Here is a 16,648-nt window from a genome sequence, read left to right as displayed (position 1 = left end):
ACATATTTCAAGATAAAAATAGTCTGGCCATTGACTTCACCATCAATGTATGGGTCACTGTGGTCTACCTCCAAGACTGCTCCAAGTAAGCAACCCCTACCCCCTCAGGAACTGTCATTGAGAATTATTCTCTGGAGATAACTGAGGAAAACTATAACTCAGAATCAATGGATTCTGTTAGTACCTTGGATCAAATGGTATTTTGTTTTTCATATTTTGCTGCAACAGTGGGGCTACAGCATATTCATACTAATATATCTCTGATCATACATGTTCTCTACAGGTGCAGGTTGGGCTTGGGCCTATGACTATTAATATATGATTTACATTTCTCTGCATCTGGGGCAAAAAATCACTTTGAAGTCGATCTGGATTTTGTCAACATTTCCCACTTACAATTAACTATTTCACTATAGAAATGACAAGCAGTGCTCTTCAACATATTTGCATTTGTAGCAGAATTGTTCACATTCCTTGTTACTCGACCCCACATCTGTACCATCCCATTACTCATTTTCACACCTTGTATTGAGGACATCACATTCATTCTCAAATTTTTCAAATTCAAATAATCTTTATTTCGATCATCGCAGATCATCAAAGATATACACAAAAACAAAGCATAAGATTTATAAAAAGGATTCCGGGTTAGAAAGTTTAAAAGTTCGTAATTACAGTCTAGAAAAGTAAGTACATATTAGATTAAGATTAAGAGTTAATAAAACATGCCTAAATAACATCCTTTATGATTCTTGTGCGTACTCTCCACATTGCCAACAAAAATTTCGCCATAACAAACACTGTTGGAGGTGTTACGTCCGTTTTAAGCACTCTGTAGGCTGGGGCATAAGATCGAAAACCCAGATTCCTTAAATAGGGGACCAGCCAGTAGCTCCTAATCTTACTGTAGGCTCTGCAAAACAGGACCACATGAAGGTCGCTTTCCAGTTTATAGTTGCATGCTGGGCAGTTAACCAACCCCGAGTTACCATCCCAGGATTTAGTAAAGGACCTCAGCGGAAGCGAGCCGTATCTCCATTGCAGAAAAATCTTTCTTGCATACACGGGGCACATGGCATCTAAGACATATTCCGGGCTATAGGAGTCTTTTACCTTGATAAATGTGTCCGTCAAAGAACCTTCCCGGATTAAGCTCAGAGATCTCTGAAGCATAAAGCTGTAAAACAATCTGGAGAGTTCTTTCCTCGGAAGCCTAGTGGACGTCACTTCCGGATTACACCATAGTTCAGGGATTCCAAGGGTCGTACACATGTCCCTGATGTATTTCAGCCAAGGAATTTTGGACGAATGTGTTGACCTAAGTATCTCCTGTAATTCACTTCTGTAGTGTCCCAGGTCCTGACTACTCCACAGACGTCTCCAATATGCCAAAGGTTTAAGGCCCAGTTCTTCAGTTATTGGACGAAGTGCCAAATCCATTCTTAGGGGAAGAAGAGGGCTACTCTGTGGGAGGGCCGCTAGTTGTCTAATAACATTATTTTCTGCGACCTGTATAGTCTGTAGCGGTGTATGTCCCCATAACTCGGCCCCATAGGTGATACATCCTCGAGCTTGTGCTTTATAAATATGTATTGCAGGAGTCAGAGGGCGCAAATAGGATTTGTTGGCAATTCTCGTAATAGCACCAGCCCTCTGGATGAGTTTAGTGGTTGCCTTAGTCTTGTGTGGTAGCCAAGTTAAATTCTGATTCAGAGTTATACCCAGGTATTCAATTACGGAGACTCTTTCTAGGGATATGGATCCCAGGCAGGGATTTGGGCAATTTTTGGGTTTTTTGCTGAGGATCATGAATTTGGTCTTGGAGGGGTTTATTTCTAATCCCCTTTATACACAAAACTCCAAGAACCCATTCAAAATTCTCTGCAGTCCCATGGGTGTTTTTGACAACAGCAGGGTGTCGTCCGCGAACATGATCGCAGGCACCCTGCTGTTGTTTAGTTGTGGTGCGTCAATATTAGGGATCCTGGTTAGATGCTCTATCACCCCGTTCGTAAATAGACAGAAAAGGGTCGGGGCCAACACGCATCCCTGCCTTACCCCTCGTTGGACAGGGAACCTATCTGTCAGTCGACCGCCCTTTCCATATCTTACACGGGCATAGTTGTCTGTATGTAGCCTAATTAGAATCTGGAGTATGTCCCCGGGTATGCCCAGGTCTGCCAGTACCGCCCACAACTTGGCCCGCGGGACCAAGTCGAAGGCGACACGGAGGTCCACAAAGACCGCATACAGTGCTCCACCTTCTAAAAGCGTTGTCTTCCAGTACAAGATGTTTAATCTAAGTATTTGATCAACTGTTGAGACTCCTTTTCTAAATCCCGCCTGGAGAGGGCTCAGAATGTCAGTCTCCTCCATCCAGTTTTGAAGCCTGTCCAGGATTAGTCTACCAAACAGCTTTTGAGTTATATCAATGAGGCTGATTGGGCGATAGTTGACTGGGAGCAGAGGCGACCCCTTTTTAAATATCGGGACCACCTCCGCTCCCAGCCAACTATCCGGTATTTTCATCCCTCCCAGCACTGAATTGAACAACACCATCAGGTAGGGTGCCCAAATCCCAGGTTCCTGTTTAAACAGGTCACCCGGCACCCCATCCAAACCCGGGACTTTTCCGGCGGAAAGCCCTGCTATTGCCACCCTGATTTCTTTGATGGTAAGAGGGACAGAAGTGCATGTATTGTGGGTGATTGTTGCTACTACCTCTTCATTTTCAGAAGAATATAGCTGCTGGAAGTGATCCTGCCAAACATTCGCCGCAATGTTTGGTTCGATAGCCGATGGAAGATCCCCACTTCCATGGTTGATTGTTCTCCAGAATCTACGGGAGTCCCTTTCGGCTAGTGACTCCGCTAGGTTCTCCCAGTGCCGTACGTCCCACTCTATTTTAGCGTTAGCTATAAGTGATTTGTAAGCACTCCTTTTGGAGCGGATCTCCTCCCTAGTGCCTCCTTCTTTTATAGTAGAAAGAAGGTCTCGTTTTGCCAGTCTACAAGTACTGTTGTACCAGGTGTTTTTGGTCGAACCCTGTGTTCTTATTTGCCCTGCGCTGAAGAGGTGGTCTTCGAGCTTCTTACTTAGGTGTAGATGTAACTGAGCTAAATCCTCACTAACATCTTTCGTGGGGTCAAGGTTCCCTAGGTCAAAAGCCCTCTCGAGCAAAGGAATAATCCCTGCGTAGAGGGCAGATAGCTTCTCTCCACTGGATGCGAGCCTTTCCCATCTTATCCGCCTCCTGTTGTTCTCCAGGAGGTGTCCTCCTATCGGTTCCGGGGCACATAACTCCGTCTCTCCCGAATAAGGGACGGTGTAATCTAACTCCAAGGCATTGTGGTCACTGTCATACCTGTCTATTATTTTAAAATCCACTACCCTTTTCCATGCCTGCATTTGTACCAGGAAGTAATCTAATCTAGATTGTCTCCCTACTTTGTTGAATGTACATTTGGATGGGATGTCAGACCTAGTACGGCCGTTACAGGCTCTTAAACCAAAGGTGAGATTTAAAGTATTTATTCTAGTATTTCCAGATGGGATGTATCCAAAATCAGAGCTCATCAACTGCTTTCTATTATTTTTCTCAAACTACTTTGGTTGGGCAAATCACCAAAGAAGAAATAAAAACGCTAGCACCATCTTTCTAAGGATACTTAACTCCACTGTGCATTTTAAAAATCTGCACGAGTCTCTCATAATAGGCATGTACTGACTCCTTTAGCTATTATGAAGGTCTTAAAATCGTTGTCCAATTAATGTCTTTCTGTGGCACCTTCTTTTTCAAATGCTCTATATTCTCCGTGTATTTGTCAGCAACTACATCAGAAGAAGCATTATTAGGCTCTACTCTAGCTGATTCTTCAGTTGGCTAAGCTACAGCAACTTTACACTCGGACCACAAATCACTAAGAACTACAATCTCAAACAACGGAATTCAAATCATTCCAGAGCATTATTGCATAAGTAGTCAACCTATGAACCTCCTTGTATCACTTTTCAGGTTCCTCTCACAATTTTAGAAAGTTTGTCATAAAAGTATAAACATCATCTCTTTTCCAAGACACATAGGGCCATATTTACAAAGAGGTGGCGGAGCGTGTCGTTAGCCGCCTTGGCTTAACGACACGCTCCGCCACTTCAGAAACGCAGGACTGCACCATAATTACAAGAATATGGTGCACCCCTGTGTTTTCCCCTGCGCTGGCCCTAAGTTTTGCATCCTAGCGCAAATGCATCATAAAGGAAAGTTTCAATTCTATTAAGGATGCGGAGGCGAGGATTATGCTTAACTCTCTCTTATTTTATTGCTCAGCAACCTTAAACAAATAGCAACAAAAGACTACAAATGCCAGGAGCCTTTGCATAGTTCAAAACAACCTTAGAGGCAGTCCCATATAAACAACATCAAGGAACAGCACTTCCTCTTTCTTTGCTGCTCAGCAGCCAGATAAGTGCTTTTCCTTGATCTTGTTTATGTCTGTAGGGACATCGTATTATATTTACTGTGAGAACATTGGGGGCATTCGAGACGTGGTTGTGCTCATTAACAGTGTGCCAGCACTAACCTTTCTCTAAGTGAGGGTCACTGTCAGCCACTGTAGAAATCCGCGGGCTGGGGGGGATTCCCGGGAGGTCAGGATTGCGTGGTGTGTGTTACGAGCCCTTAACGACTTCTGCCTTCGGCCGATGCAATAGCATGTTGCAGCACCTCGTTTGCACTCCGACCTGACGGTCACTCTGGCTGTGGGGTGGGGCTTCACCCTGCGGTGTGGCTCCCTTCTCCTCACACTGCGGTGCACCGTCAGCCCTGTTAGAGGGTAGAAGGAGGGAGGGGGTATTCCTCCGCATGTTTGTAATTCCTCTGCTCCCATTGGCGCTTCTGACAGCTTCCCGTAGAGCGGACTGTCAGTTTCTTTGTGCGTCTGTGAAATAGGACATATTCTACGTTAGTCGCTGTATTTGTTGGGCAACAAGCCTTGGCAGAAACCACCGCAATGGAGCGCACAAGCCTTGGCACTTCCAATCGCCTCATTGGGCCTGTGCTGGTGCAGTTCCAATCATCTATTTGTTTTTCTGGGCCATTTTTTGCCAACACACTCTGGGCATTTTCTAATCCTCTTTGCGATGGCGGGTGAGTTTAACTCTTGGAAACCCAAAGAGGAGGATCATTCACATCTCCCCATTCACTTGGGTTGGTGGATGCAATAAACGCAGCACTAGAGAGGGAGGTGTCCTCGGCCCTTGAACCCTTGAGCTGCTGTGTCATTGAACTTACGGTCCGAGGCAGGGTGGTCTCCTCTACTGAGGGTGATTGGAGGGAGTCCATGCTCCCAAACACAAAAGAATCCTCCAAGTGTAAGGGCAAGGCCCAAAGCCATGGCCAAGGCTACCAGGAGTACCGCCTATTCCTATGCCTTTGAGAGGCTGCGGCAGGCCTTCCTTAAAAGACGCTCGGACGGCCTAGAAAGGCAAGGGGATTCCCAGCCGAAGGGGACCCCTGAAGACGATTCCTGCCCCCAAGCTGGGGCAGATGAATATACCGGGGATGACACAGACACCTCTAATGGGGAGTCAGACAAAGAGCCTAGTCCGAGCAGACCCTGGCGCATGGAAGGGGGTATGAAAAAACCCCGGTTGGATGTGCCTCACACCCAGAAGTTTTTAGATATCTTGGGTATGCTTAACCCAGAGGACATATAACACCCCCGCTCTGCAGATTGGATTCTGGCACCCTTGGTGGCATCATATGTGGCTAGCCGGATTCGGAAGCCTATGGATCAAGAGGTCCGTGGTCGGCTGAAAGGGGAATGTCTCCGACCATCCCTACCAAGTAAAGTGGCGTGTACTCCAGAGATCTATGCCAAAATGGTCACCTTTATTGGCAAGTTCATCAAAAACCTTAAAAAGGGTCTGGACTGATCCTAGCGATTCTTTCAGGATAAGTTCTTTGATGTACTGGGGCCACTTACGAAGATTCTAGACGTGGCAGAAGATGCCAAAGAGAAAAACCTCATTATAGAGCCCAAGATTCTCTCGGGCTGGGCGCAGTGAGCCCTGTGTTTCCTTGGCAATGCTAATTGTGTGTTATCAACAGTGCGTAGGCGCTCTTTACTAATCAAAATTGAGCCCAGACTTGGCAAGTTGGCCTTTATGGAGGCCGGGGCCATGGCAAACAGAGGTCTCTTCGGAGAACCATTTATTAAGGAATTATCCCATTTTGTCAATACTTTCTCCTCACTTGAGAAGGCCCAACAGACTATAAAGAAAGTGTTTAGCCAACTACTTTGTGGATGGACAGAAAGAAGTAGGGGGTGCTCCACCAGCCATCCTTACACTAACTACCCTCACAAGTTCCAGACCAAATGATCTATGCAGTAGCAGGACCAAAAGAAGTTCAGAGGGTTTTACCCCTCGAGAGGATGCAGCAAAGTGGAAGAGGCAACCCCATAGGAGCTAACAACGCACCAGGTGGACCCACCGGTAAGGCTTATCCCTTTATTCCTACCAGAGGTGGAGGGAAGGCTGCAGTGGTTTGGACACAACTGGGCAGCAATTACAGGGGATGCCTGGGTGTTGTATATGGTGGGGGCTTCCATATTGAGTTCCATGGGATACCTCAGCAACTCTCTCACCCCCACCCAATAGTTTTCTCATGGGAGGGCGCCCAAGTGGTATACAGGAAGGTTCCGGATCTCCTAGACAAAAAGGCCATCGTACAGACATCCCTACATCCCGAAGGTTTTTTGAGCAATATTTTCCTTGTCGAGAAGAAGGACAAGGGATTCAGGCTAGTGATCAATCTCCGAGACTTCAACCAATGGGTAGTGTATCGCCATTTCAAAATGGAGGGCATTCACCTTTTCAGAGATGTGTTGCTCCCAAACAATTGGTTAGTGAGGCTTGACCTAAAGGACACCTACCTTACAATACCAATTTTCCACCCTTCAGTCGGTTTCTTCAATTCCAGTGGGGCGGGTTCATTTACGAGTTTACGTTTCTGCCTTTCGGGCTATCACCAGCTCCTTGCTGCTTTACCAAGGTGCTGAAGCCAGCCATGGAGTGAATCCAGGCTGAAGGTTTTAGGCTCATAGTGTACCTGGATGACATCCTTTTGATGCACCAGGTGGAGCATACTCTGGTCTCTCAGCTCCGACTGACTCAGAACCTCCTGCAGAGCCTAGGTTTCATTTTGAACTACCAGAACTCAGTTTATGTACCGTCCCACCAGATATCCTTCTTGGGCTTCGAGGTCGACACGGTTCAGCAGTGCCTTAGATTAACCCAACAGACAATGCGCCTGATCCGCAGAGAACTGCGCCGGACTCTGGCGAAAGAGACGTCCTCTAGCCTGGATCATCGGCCTGTTGTCACCTTCAAAACAGGCAATCTTTCCGGGCCTGTTGCATTACCTGGCCCTACAACGCTTAAAGACACCTGCATCGTGGTCTCACGTATCACAAGCTCCTTTGGTGGCTTGAACACATGCAGACCTGGAACGGGAGGGCCATTTTCGGATCGGCCCCTGATTTGGTGATCGAGTAAGATGCCAGTCATCAGGGGAGGGCACCCGCTGTGGAGACGTTAGTACAGGCAGGCACTGGTCCGAGCACGAACAATCTTTATACACCAATTGCTTAGAGCTCCTGGCCAGGTTCCTTTGTGATTCAGAGCTTAGTGGCCAACAAGATCTCCTGTGCCATCTTACTGAAGATGGCCAATATCTCGGCGGTGAGATATACCAATCGGCTAGGAGGCACCTGGTCCAAACTCTTAGCAGATTTGGCCAAAAAATTCTGGGAGTACTGCATGTCTAGTAAACTGTTGGTCACAGCAGAATAACTTCCGGTATCTTTCAAACAGACGGTGGACTGGTATTCCAGACATCTACAAGATTACAGTGCATGGAAGCTGGATTCGACCATCTTTCAGATTCTGATGACTCGTTAGGGTCCATGTCAGCTGGACCTCTTTTCATCACGCCTCAACTATTAGATTCCATGTTTCTTCAGCTGGACTGGTGGAGGCAATGGACGCCTTCTTGCAGGATTGGAGCCTGTTCCGGGGTTATGAGTTTCACCCATTTGCTATGATTCGCAGGCTCATAGCATTGGTCTGGAGGCAGAAGGCGGAGGTAATTTGGGTGGCGCCACATTGGAAATCTCAAGTCTGGTATCCAGTTCTTCTGCAACTTTCTATGGATTTTCTAATCCAACTTCCCCGGACACCTCATCTTCTGACGGACTCTCAGGGCAACTTGCACCCTCTGGTTTGGGAGGGCAGCCTCAGCCTTATGGGTTGGAGAATTACAGGGGAGGTTGGGAGATCCCGGGCCTTTCGGCAAGAACTTCCTCCCTTATCAGGAAGGCATGGGCAGAATCTATGGTCAAGCGATATAGATCATCTTGGAGAAAGTGGTCAAGCAGGTGCGTGTGACGGGATTTGGATCCCATGGGGGGTCGATGTAATTTATGTAGTCAACTACTTGTCGGAGTTAGTGGATCAGGGCTTGGCCTATCGTTCGATTAACGTGAGTAGATCCACGATATCAGCAGGCCACTTGCCCATTCACGAGGTTCCAGTGGGGAAACATCCCCTGGTTTGTGGATTGTTGAGGGGCATATGCCTGTAGTTTCCTCCCCTTCTGAGGTACTTCTTCTTGTAGGACGTTAATACGGTGCTACGTCTTCTGCAATCTTGGCAAGACAATCAATATCTTTCCCGTAAGGCGCTGACAGGAAAGATAGCAATGCTCCTTTGCCTTATCTCGTGCAATCTGGTATTGGATGTCCGAGCCTTGGAGGTTACAGAGCATGTGTTCACACTGGATATCATGATTACCCTGATCAAGCATAAGTAACTTGCAAAGCACGCATTTCCCCAGTACAGTGCAAGTTATTAATATATAAAACCCCCACCCCTTTCCCGTGCATCCAGCTTTACCACTGGTATGTGGATTGAAATGTAATGTCTTTAGAAGATATGTGTAGTGTTTTAACATTATGTGCACAATGTGAAAACTTAGTTTTTTAATGTATTTTGACTTTGGACATTGTTCGGTATTTGGGACACCTGCGCTCCGAATATCAAGCATTTGGAAATTTCACATTGATTTCAACACAGGAGAATACTAGCTACAATGTTGCCAGAAGAAAATCACGCTTAGTAAGGTTGCAGGATAAAAGAACTGCATATTGTGCACACTCACGAGGCAGAGGCGCTCCTCTTTGGTGATCACTTTGGCAAAAGATTCCGATCTTGCTGCTCGTCACGTCAGGTTAAACGGGAACGAACGTGACGGCCATTTTGTGTGTAGTCTTACTATTTAAGGCCACACCCATCTCCCAGAAGGTGCTTAGCCTTCTTCTCGCCTTCACGAACGGATCTGCATTGGGATTGTCTTACCTGACTTCAATGCCTCAGAGTTCCTGTTTTTGGATTTCTTTCTTCTGGAGTCTTCTGGAGATCCTGGCAGCAGTGATACCTGTAAGAAAAAGACAAAAAAGAAAGTTATGTACAATTTCATCTTATTGGCGCCCATCGCAAGAAAGAAGCATTTAGCAGCATCTTTCAAGAACATTTTTGGACACTTTTTATTATAAGGAAAAGGACTACATGGAACATTAGGTGAACATTTAATTGCAATATTTTTTATAATAGGAAAAATATTACTTTTAAAACATTTGATGAACATTTTATTCACAACAGAATTCGTATTGTGAATTTGTTGTTTGGGTTTTCATTTCTGTTTCTTTTTTGTTTTAGAAGCAGAACGGTCCTGTACAAAGAATTGAAGAAAGTAAGCTGCTCACAAAAGTACAACAGTTTAAACTATACTATATATTAGAATTAATCATAGTAATAAGAGTTTGTGTTTTATTACTTCAAAGGATGATGATGCTTCAGAAGAATCGTCCTTAAATCACATCCTTTCAACTCTACCAGTTCTGCAATCAATCCTTGACCCCTAAAAGAAATACTCGGACGTTATTCTTACAAGCTCTAGTTCGCAGGTAGGGAATCTTGGTTAAAAAAGGTTTAGCTGAAAAAGATACAAAAAGAGCTTCCTTTATGTTAAACTGTTAAATTGTTCTGATGTGACCTTCATCTTGCTGCCTTGCAGGTCGACAACAAGAGCCCAGAGCCCACTAACGTTCAGTATCCGGCCCTCCTCCCCTATTCCTATCACGTAACTTAAGTGGGCTATAGTCACGGATTATAGTATAGGGGCCTGGGAAGTTGGTCCATTGCTTCTCTGCAAAACTTAGCTACGCACAAAACAAGGTTAGAGTGCATAGTTGTCTGACACTGGAAGGGGTGTCGTTCACGGTGGCGCAACATACAAAGTCAAACACTAGAGTGGTTCACTATCCGGCTTTCCCGGGTCATCCGAAGCTGTGTGTTGTTCAATGTCTTAGGGCATATGATGATGGAGGAATACAGACCTCCAGGGGTATCACAACTTTTTCTCTCACTCAAGCAGCCTTTCAAAGCTGTGGCAGCTGCCACGATTGCCCGATGGGTGGGATGGCTGCTTCAGGAAGCTGTCATTGATACAACGGCCTTTGGGGCCCACTCAGCAAGGGAAGCCATGGCTTCGAAAGCCTTCGCCCTTGGGGGGTGGATCAAGGGCATACTGAGAGCAGCGGGTTGATCCTCGGACTCCACCTTTAAGAATTTTTATTTTAAACCTATCCTGTGTCAATCAACTTTGAAATAGCATAATCCGAGCTTCTGGTCATGACATAGAATATAACATTTCCTAGCTATCACGAAGGAAAGTTTCAATTCTATTAAGGACGCAGAGGCGAGGATAATCCCACCCACAGTAATCATTATTCCTACTCTCCCTCGATATTGAAAAGCTTCATGTTGGCTACATAATGTAGTTCCAGAGGGTTATGGGGAGATGCCTATCATGGACTCGATATGTGGGCTGAATTTAATGTGTGGATCGCTGATTATTCTGCTTCATTGACGTTCTGTTTCATGGATTTTTCCAGGCTTTAATCAGAAACAAGATTATTAACAGAATGTGGGACCAGGTGTTATGCCCGAAATAAGAGGAAGTGCTATGCCTTGATGTTGTTTATATGAGACTGCCACTATGGTTGTTTTGAGCTGCACAAAGACTCATGGGATTTGTAGTCTTTTGTTGCTATTTGTTAAAGGCTGCTGAGTAATAAAATAAAAGAGAGTTTAGCATAATCCTCGCCTCTGCGCTCTTAATAGAATTGAAACTTTCCTTCATGATAGCTAGGACATTTTATATTATCTTCCACATCTGAATCTTAATTTTGTTTATTTCTATCTCCCTCATCAGTTTTCTTTTTGTCTGTTGTCTCTATGACTATTGCAGGGAAAACTATCATTCCCTCTATTATATCATCCCTCCAGCATCGCATCTTTCAATCTCACTTGCCTTTAAGCGACTGTCTAAATAAACGCTTCACCAGCCATGACATTTTCTGTCTTTCCTTCTCTGTAACCATTCAATCACATTAATTTAATGCCTCAAACTCTGTTGGTCTAGGTAGCAACTTTCATTCATTCAGAAATTTGCACAAGAAATATAGTTTTCTTATGTTAAAGATACCATTTAATGGAAACTAGAAGCGGTATATTCATGCCATTGTAATTGTTTTCTTCATAGGAATTGTTCCTTACAAAATTGGTGACAAGTTCTCTATTTAGTTCTCTATTTATATAACATATGAAATGGGTGATTACAAAAGTAGTAATGAAATGAGAAATGCTGTAAAAAATTGCTAAATCTCGGTTACTTTTTGTCTGTATGTGAATTTGTTTTGTGTACGCTTCAACTTCTCATTTTTTAACATAAATGTATGCTTCAATAAGTATACATCGTCTTGTATTGTTCTTTTCAAGTTAAAGTTTTGTTAATATTGATTCATGTTTAAATAAGGAATCATTTTGTAATATTAATTAAATATAAGCTACTGTTCAGAGTTTATCAAGATTTATTTCAGAATACATGAACACTACTATGAGAAAGAATCCCTAGCACTTTTACCCACAATTAACCTAGATGAGACACACAAACTCCCAGAAGGAAAATCTGTTAATTCAAAAAATCCTACCTGCATGCAAGCAGCACATCATAATACATATTACCTTTGTGCAGGCAAGCAAAACCACCATATCTCAAGATCTTGAATTTAGATTAAACCAAGCCATAATAAACCAAACCTTCATTGTAAACTACAAATAAGAATAGTTCATAAGAACAACAGTGATCAAACCAGCAATTGAACCCAAAACCAACATCAGATATTTAAATGCCTCACTTACATCATAACCATCGATTTGTCAGGATAAGATTCACACCTTGCCAATACGCCCAGAAACACTCACAGCCACCAGAATCATTCCATCTTATTCATACTTACAATTAAAATTGTTTATGAATAGCATGCTAGCCAGGTTCTCTGTAAAACCCTCCTGGATAATCCACAAAGGAAAGTCCATTATCACTAAGGACTGGACAAAAAAGGAATTTTAAAAGCAGAAATGAGGTGTTCTTTAATGCAAAATCATACTCTGCTACCAAACACTGTGGGCGCAGGGTACTCCAAACTTTTAGACATGGCAACATTTTTCTAAATCAGAATGCCCACATTTCACTGGATTTTAGATGTTGTTATAGCTCAATTTCATGAGGCAATGTGTCCCCACATCAAGGCACGTCCCAAAGCATCAAAATTCGGAAATACAATTTGTAAGTAAATGAAGTCAAAGGGTTTTACTACAGAAATTAAGCAATACAGACTCAAAGTCATAAAGGCTGTTGATATAAAAATTATACGGAGAAAGCAAAACCAGAAATAATTGCATGTCTCAAGTGGGCAGCAAACTTGAGATAGTGTCGGACAGCACTCCTAGTACAACAGCAAAGTCTTCTGGCTTACTCACAGAATCAAGGTTGTTATTTTTGAATCTGAAATCATAGGATCTGCAGACTCATTGTGATGTGAGTAGTTGTAGCATTTCATCAGCAAATCAGAGCACATAAAACAACACTTCACATTGAGAAGTATTACCTGGTGAGAAAACTCAGTATTGTTCATAACTATATATTTTTAATTACATCACCCATGAAAAATCAAATTGTACTTACCCATTTACAAAAAAAGAATGAAAGCATATTCCTATTAGTCAGAAAAGGTTCACAGTTCTAATCCAATACTGAACTGTGTTAAAAGCGTTCGCATGTGATTTCATAGAAAAATAAATTCGTGGAACACCATTACTGAGAAACCATTTAATCTAAACTGTTTAATGGAAATTTTCAGACTGAATAGCATTTACCTTTTTGGAGAAATCAATTCATAGAATGTCTTTTGGTCGAAATTGGCTTTTGAATGCTTAATTCTTAAGTGTAAATTCCGTGGTTGCAGGTCATACTTTTGGAAACAGTTTTGTCAGAGATATGTTTTCCAGTGCTTTACTTTAGAAGACATTACTTCCTATTTATATTTATTACATTATCAAACAATTATTTTGGATGACTTTAATTCAACACCATCCATCGCTGACCCCTCATAACCCCTCAACACCTTTAATCCATGCCCCTAAAACCCCTTACCACACCTAAACTACACTCATCCCTGAAGCCTAAAAGCCCTTTCTATCCCAAAAATCCACCATCCCTAAACCATAATCTCACTCACTACCCCACCCATTCCTGAACCCTAAAAACCCCTTCCTACGCCTAAACCCCAACCTTCCCACACCCCTTAAAACACCTCAGCACATCCAAACTCCACCCATCCCTGATCTCTAAAACAATAGGTGCCCTTAAAAACCAGCCATCCATGATCCATAAGATCTCCTTATCACCCTAAACTGCTCATACCTGAACCCTATAAAAACCTTTTTACATCTAAACTCCACCCGTCCCTGAATCCTTAAAACCACTCACCACCCAAACTCCACCCCATCCTGAACCCTAAAATTTCTTCACCACCTCAGCCGCTACCCATAGATGAATCTTTAAACCTTTCCCAGCCCTAAACTGCACCCATCCATGAACCCTAAAACCATTACACTCCACCCATCTTTGAAACATAAAAACACCTCAGACACCTAAACACACCACATCCAAAAACCCTAAAAAACCCTCACCACCCCTACACTTTACCCATCTCTTAACCCCAAAAACCTGTTTCTATGCCTGGACTTCAGTTATTCCTGACCCCTAAAAACTCCTCATCGTCCTCAATATTATCCTCCCCTCAACTCAAAAATCCGGCAGTAGTCCTAAACTCCACCCAAGTACAATGCATTTTGGGATTTTTCCTTAAAATTATCTTTCCTTTGAAATGTTGCCTTTAATTTTGTTTATTTGTGTGTTTTCCTTAAAATTGACGTTCCTTAAAATTGATTTTCCATGATTTGATTTCCCCTAATGTGGTTTCTTAGTTCTCATTTTCCATTAATTGACGCACATCAGTTAATTGTATGTCTTTGGCAAATAGATGTTAGATTTTGTTTGGTGAGCCTTTACATATATAATTTGTGTTACATGTTATTTCCTCATAGGGAACCTACACATTTGCCATGAAAGGATTTGTTGATGGTAAGAAGAACGACGATGTGTGCTTAAATTTTATTTTAACACTCAAGGGAGACATCTGATCCATAGAGTCAGAAAACAAGCTAATCCAGGCGACTGCTGCTGATTGATGTCCAGGTGAACAGAGACATGTTTTGACCTCTAGTTTATGTATTTTCAATAAACAAATTTCTGTTTGTCAAAATGTCATCCTGTGTGACTAATAGTTATAAGCACGGAGTTTTCTGTGTCAAAGAAACAGTATTCAATAGACTGGTTTTATGTATTTTTATAATTTAACCATTACAATACATTTAATAGATAATGCTCTCATAATACAGCCCAGAAGGACGTCATTTTCGGGAACAAATATTGGGCTACAACACTTTTGGAGAAAAAAATCGAGAAGACAAAAATTGACAGATACACATTTTTAATAAGGGATAAGGATAGGGTTAATGGTTAAGTATGGGGAAGAGATGAATATATACAATGGCATTATTTAGTTATTTGTAATGAAAGGGGCAGTGTGGATCTTCCTTTGATAAAATATGGAGGAGCATATTTATTAATATTTAACACAAACCAGCAAGAAAACTTGCTGCGCTGCTTCAAGTGGAAAGGGCAGGAAAGTGCCATATCTACTAAGATATTGTGCATTCCTGCTCTTTCTCTGCATTGGTGAACTTGTGGCTGACAAACACTAATTCAGGATCCCCCTATATTACAGCCAGGATTGTTTTTGTGCAGGCCATCATCTGAGGTGTTTTCCTTTTTCCCTGGGTAGATGCGTGGGAACACCCAGGGGCCTATTTATGAGAGCACTGTGCCACTTTTGCTGCATGTAAGGTGGTACATGCAGGGTTCTCAATCCAATTCATGAAGCCACGCAGAGACACCCTGCATGGCTTACAATGGCCTCATAAATCTTGAGTAAGGCAACTCAGCGCAAATCAATGCATCACCTTACTCTGCGCCGGTGAGGCATTCCATGGGTGTTGCTGTGGGTTTCCCCATGCAACACCCATAGATTTTGACACTGCCCTACATTTAAAAAATCATGTACACCCGGGAAAGTGCCAAATCCATACGCCTCCCAAGATGAGGTGCAATGAGGGTAAATACCTCTATTTCTCTTAGTTTTTCTTCTTTCTATGTGTGCTGCATTTTGCTTAGTGAGCACGGGACCCACGTCTGGGCATACCCATTCCGCATACCCAGACCCTGCTGCACTGGTCAACGTAGTCTCTGCTGTCTCCGGATCCCCCCACTTGCCTCCTGTTGCTCATGAGCCCATTACACAAATTGCTCCCATATGTCTCTAGGCCTGGATGCTGATGGCATTAGTTATGTTATGTTGTGTTATGTTAATTCAATTAATATAAGCGCATGATTACCCTCGGGTGTCCTGGCGCTGAGTTCAGCTTAAACAAGAGTTGGAGAGGGTTCAATGAGTAAAGAGCAAGGTTTTCAGACCCTTTCTAAAGGAGTGAAGGTCTCCGTCATTTCTCCGAAAAAACGGAAGCTCGTTCCAAGCCTTGGATGCGCAGGTAATAAAGCTCCTGCCTTCCCAGTTGGATTTCCTAACAATGGAGATCTGGACATTTTTTGCTCCTTTAGACCGCAGGGTCCTGGTCGGGGCTTACCATTTGAATTTTTGCCTCAAATGGTACCGTTGAGAGCCTTAAATGCTATGCATAAGGCCTTAAAATGAACCCTTTGCTTCATCGGAAGCCATGTAGCCGAGTTAACTCTCTTTTTACCAAAACAAATTTTGGTATGCCGGTCAGAAGCCTGGCGGCTGCATTCTGAGCTATCTGAAGCCTATTAAGGTGTTGATTTTGGGCATTCAGATAAATGAGCAAAACACACAAGATGATGGACGGAATGTTGCACAATGGCAAAACATTCACCCCCAGTCACAGATCTGGGTTTAATCCATCGTTATTTTGCTCACCAAGCCACCCCAGTTCAGACATGGCCATATGCAAATCAGTCTTCACCCTGTGCCTCATGGGAACAGTCCAGCCCGACCTGCCAAGCCATGTCTTCCCTGGACCA

At 43.3% G+C, this 16,648-nt stretch overlaps 1 protein-coding gene across 2 annotated transcripts in view; it reads left to right on the top strand.

The window, feature by feature from the left end:
* Positions 1-14,753, top strand: part of LY96 (lymphocyte antigen 96) — a 505,337-nt gene extending 490,584 nt beyond the window's left edge. For both annotated transcript variants that reach the window (XM_078685616.1, XM_078685618.1), the window contains one exon: positions 14,575-14,753. In XM_078685616.1, coding sequence (XP_078541742.1) covers positions 14,575-14,670 — 96 coding nt within the window. In that variant the 3' untranslated portion in view covers positions 14,671-14,753. The remainder of the gene's footprint in view (positions 1-14,574) is intronic.
* The last annotated feature ends 1,895 nt before the right edge of the window (positions 14,754-16,648 follow it).

This window comes from Lissotriton helveticus, chromosome 4_1, assembly GCF_964261635.1.
Source record: "Lissotriton helveticus chromosome 4_1, aLisHel1.1, whole genome shotgun sequence".
In the NCBI taxonomy this organism is placed as follows: Eukaryota; Metazoa; Chordata; class Amphibia; order Caudata; family Salamandridae; genus Lissotriton; species Lissotriton helveticus.
The sequence above is the reverse complement of the archived record's forward strand: the minus strand, read 5'-3'. Positions and strand labels throughout refer to the sequence as shown.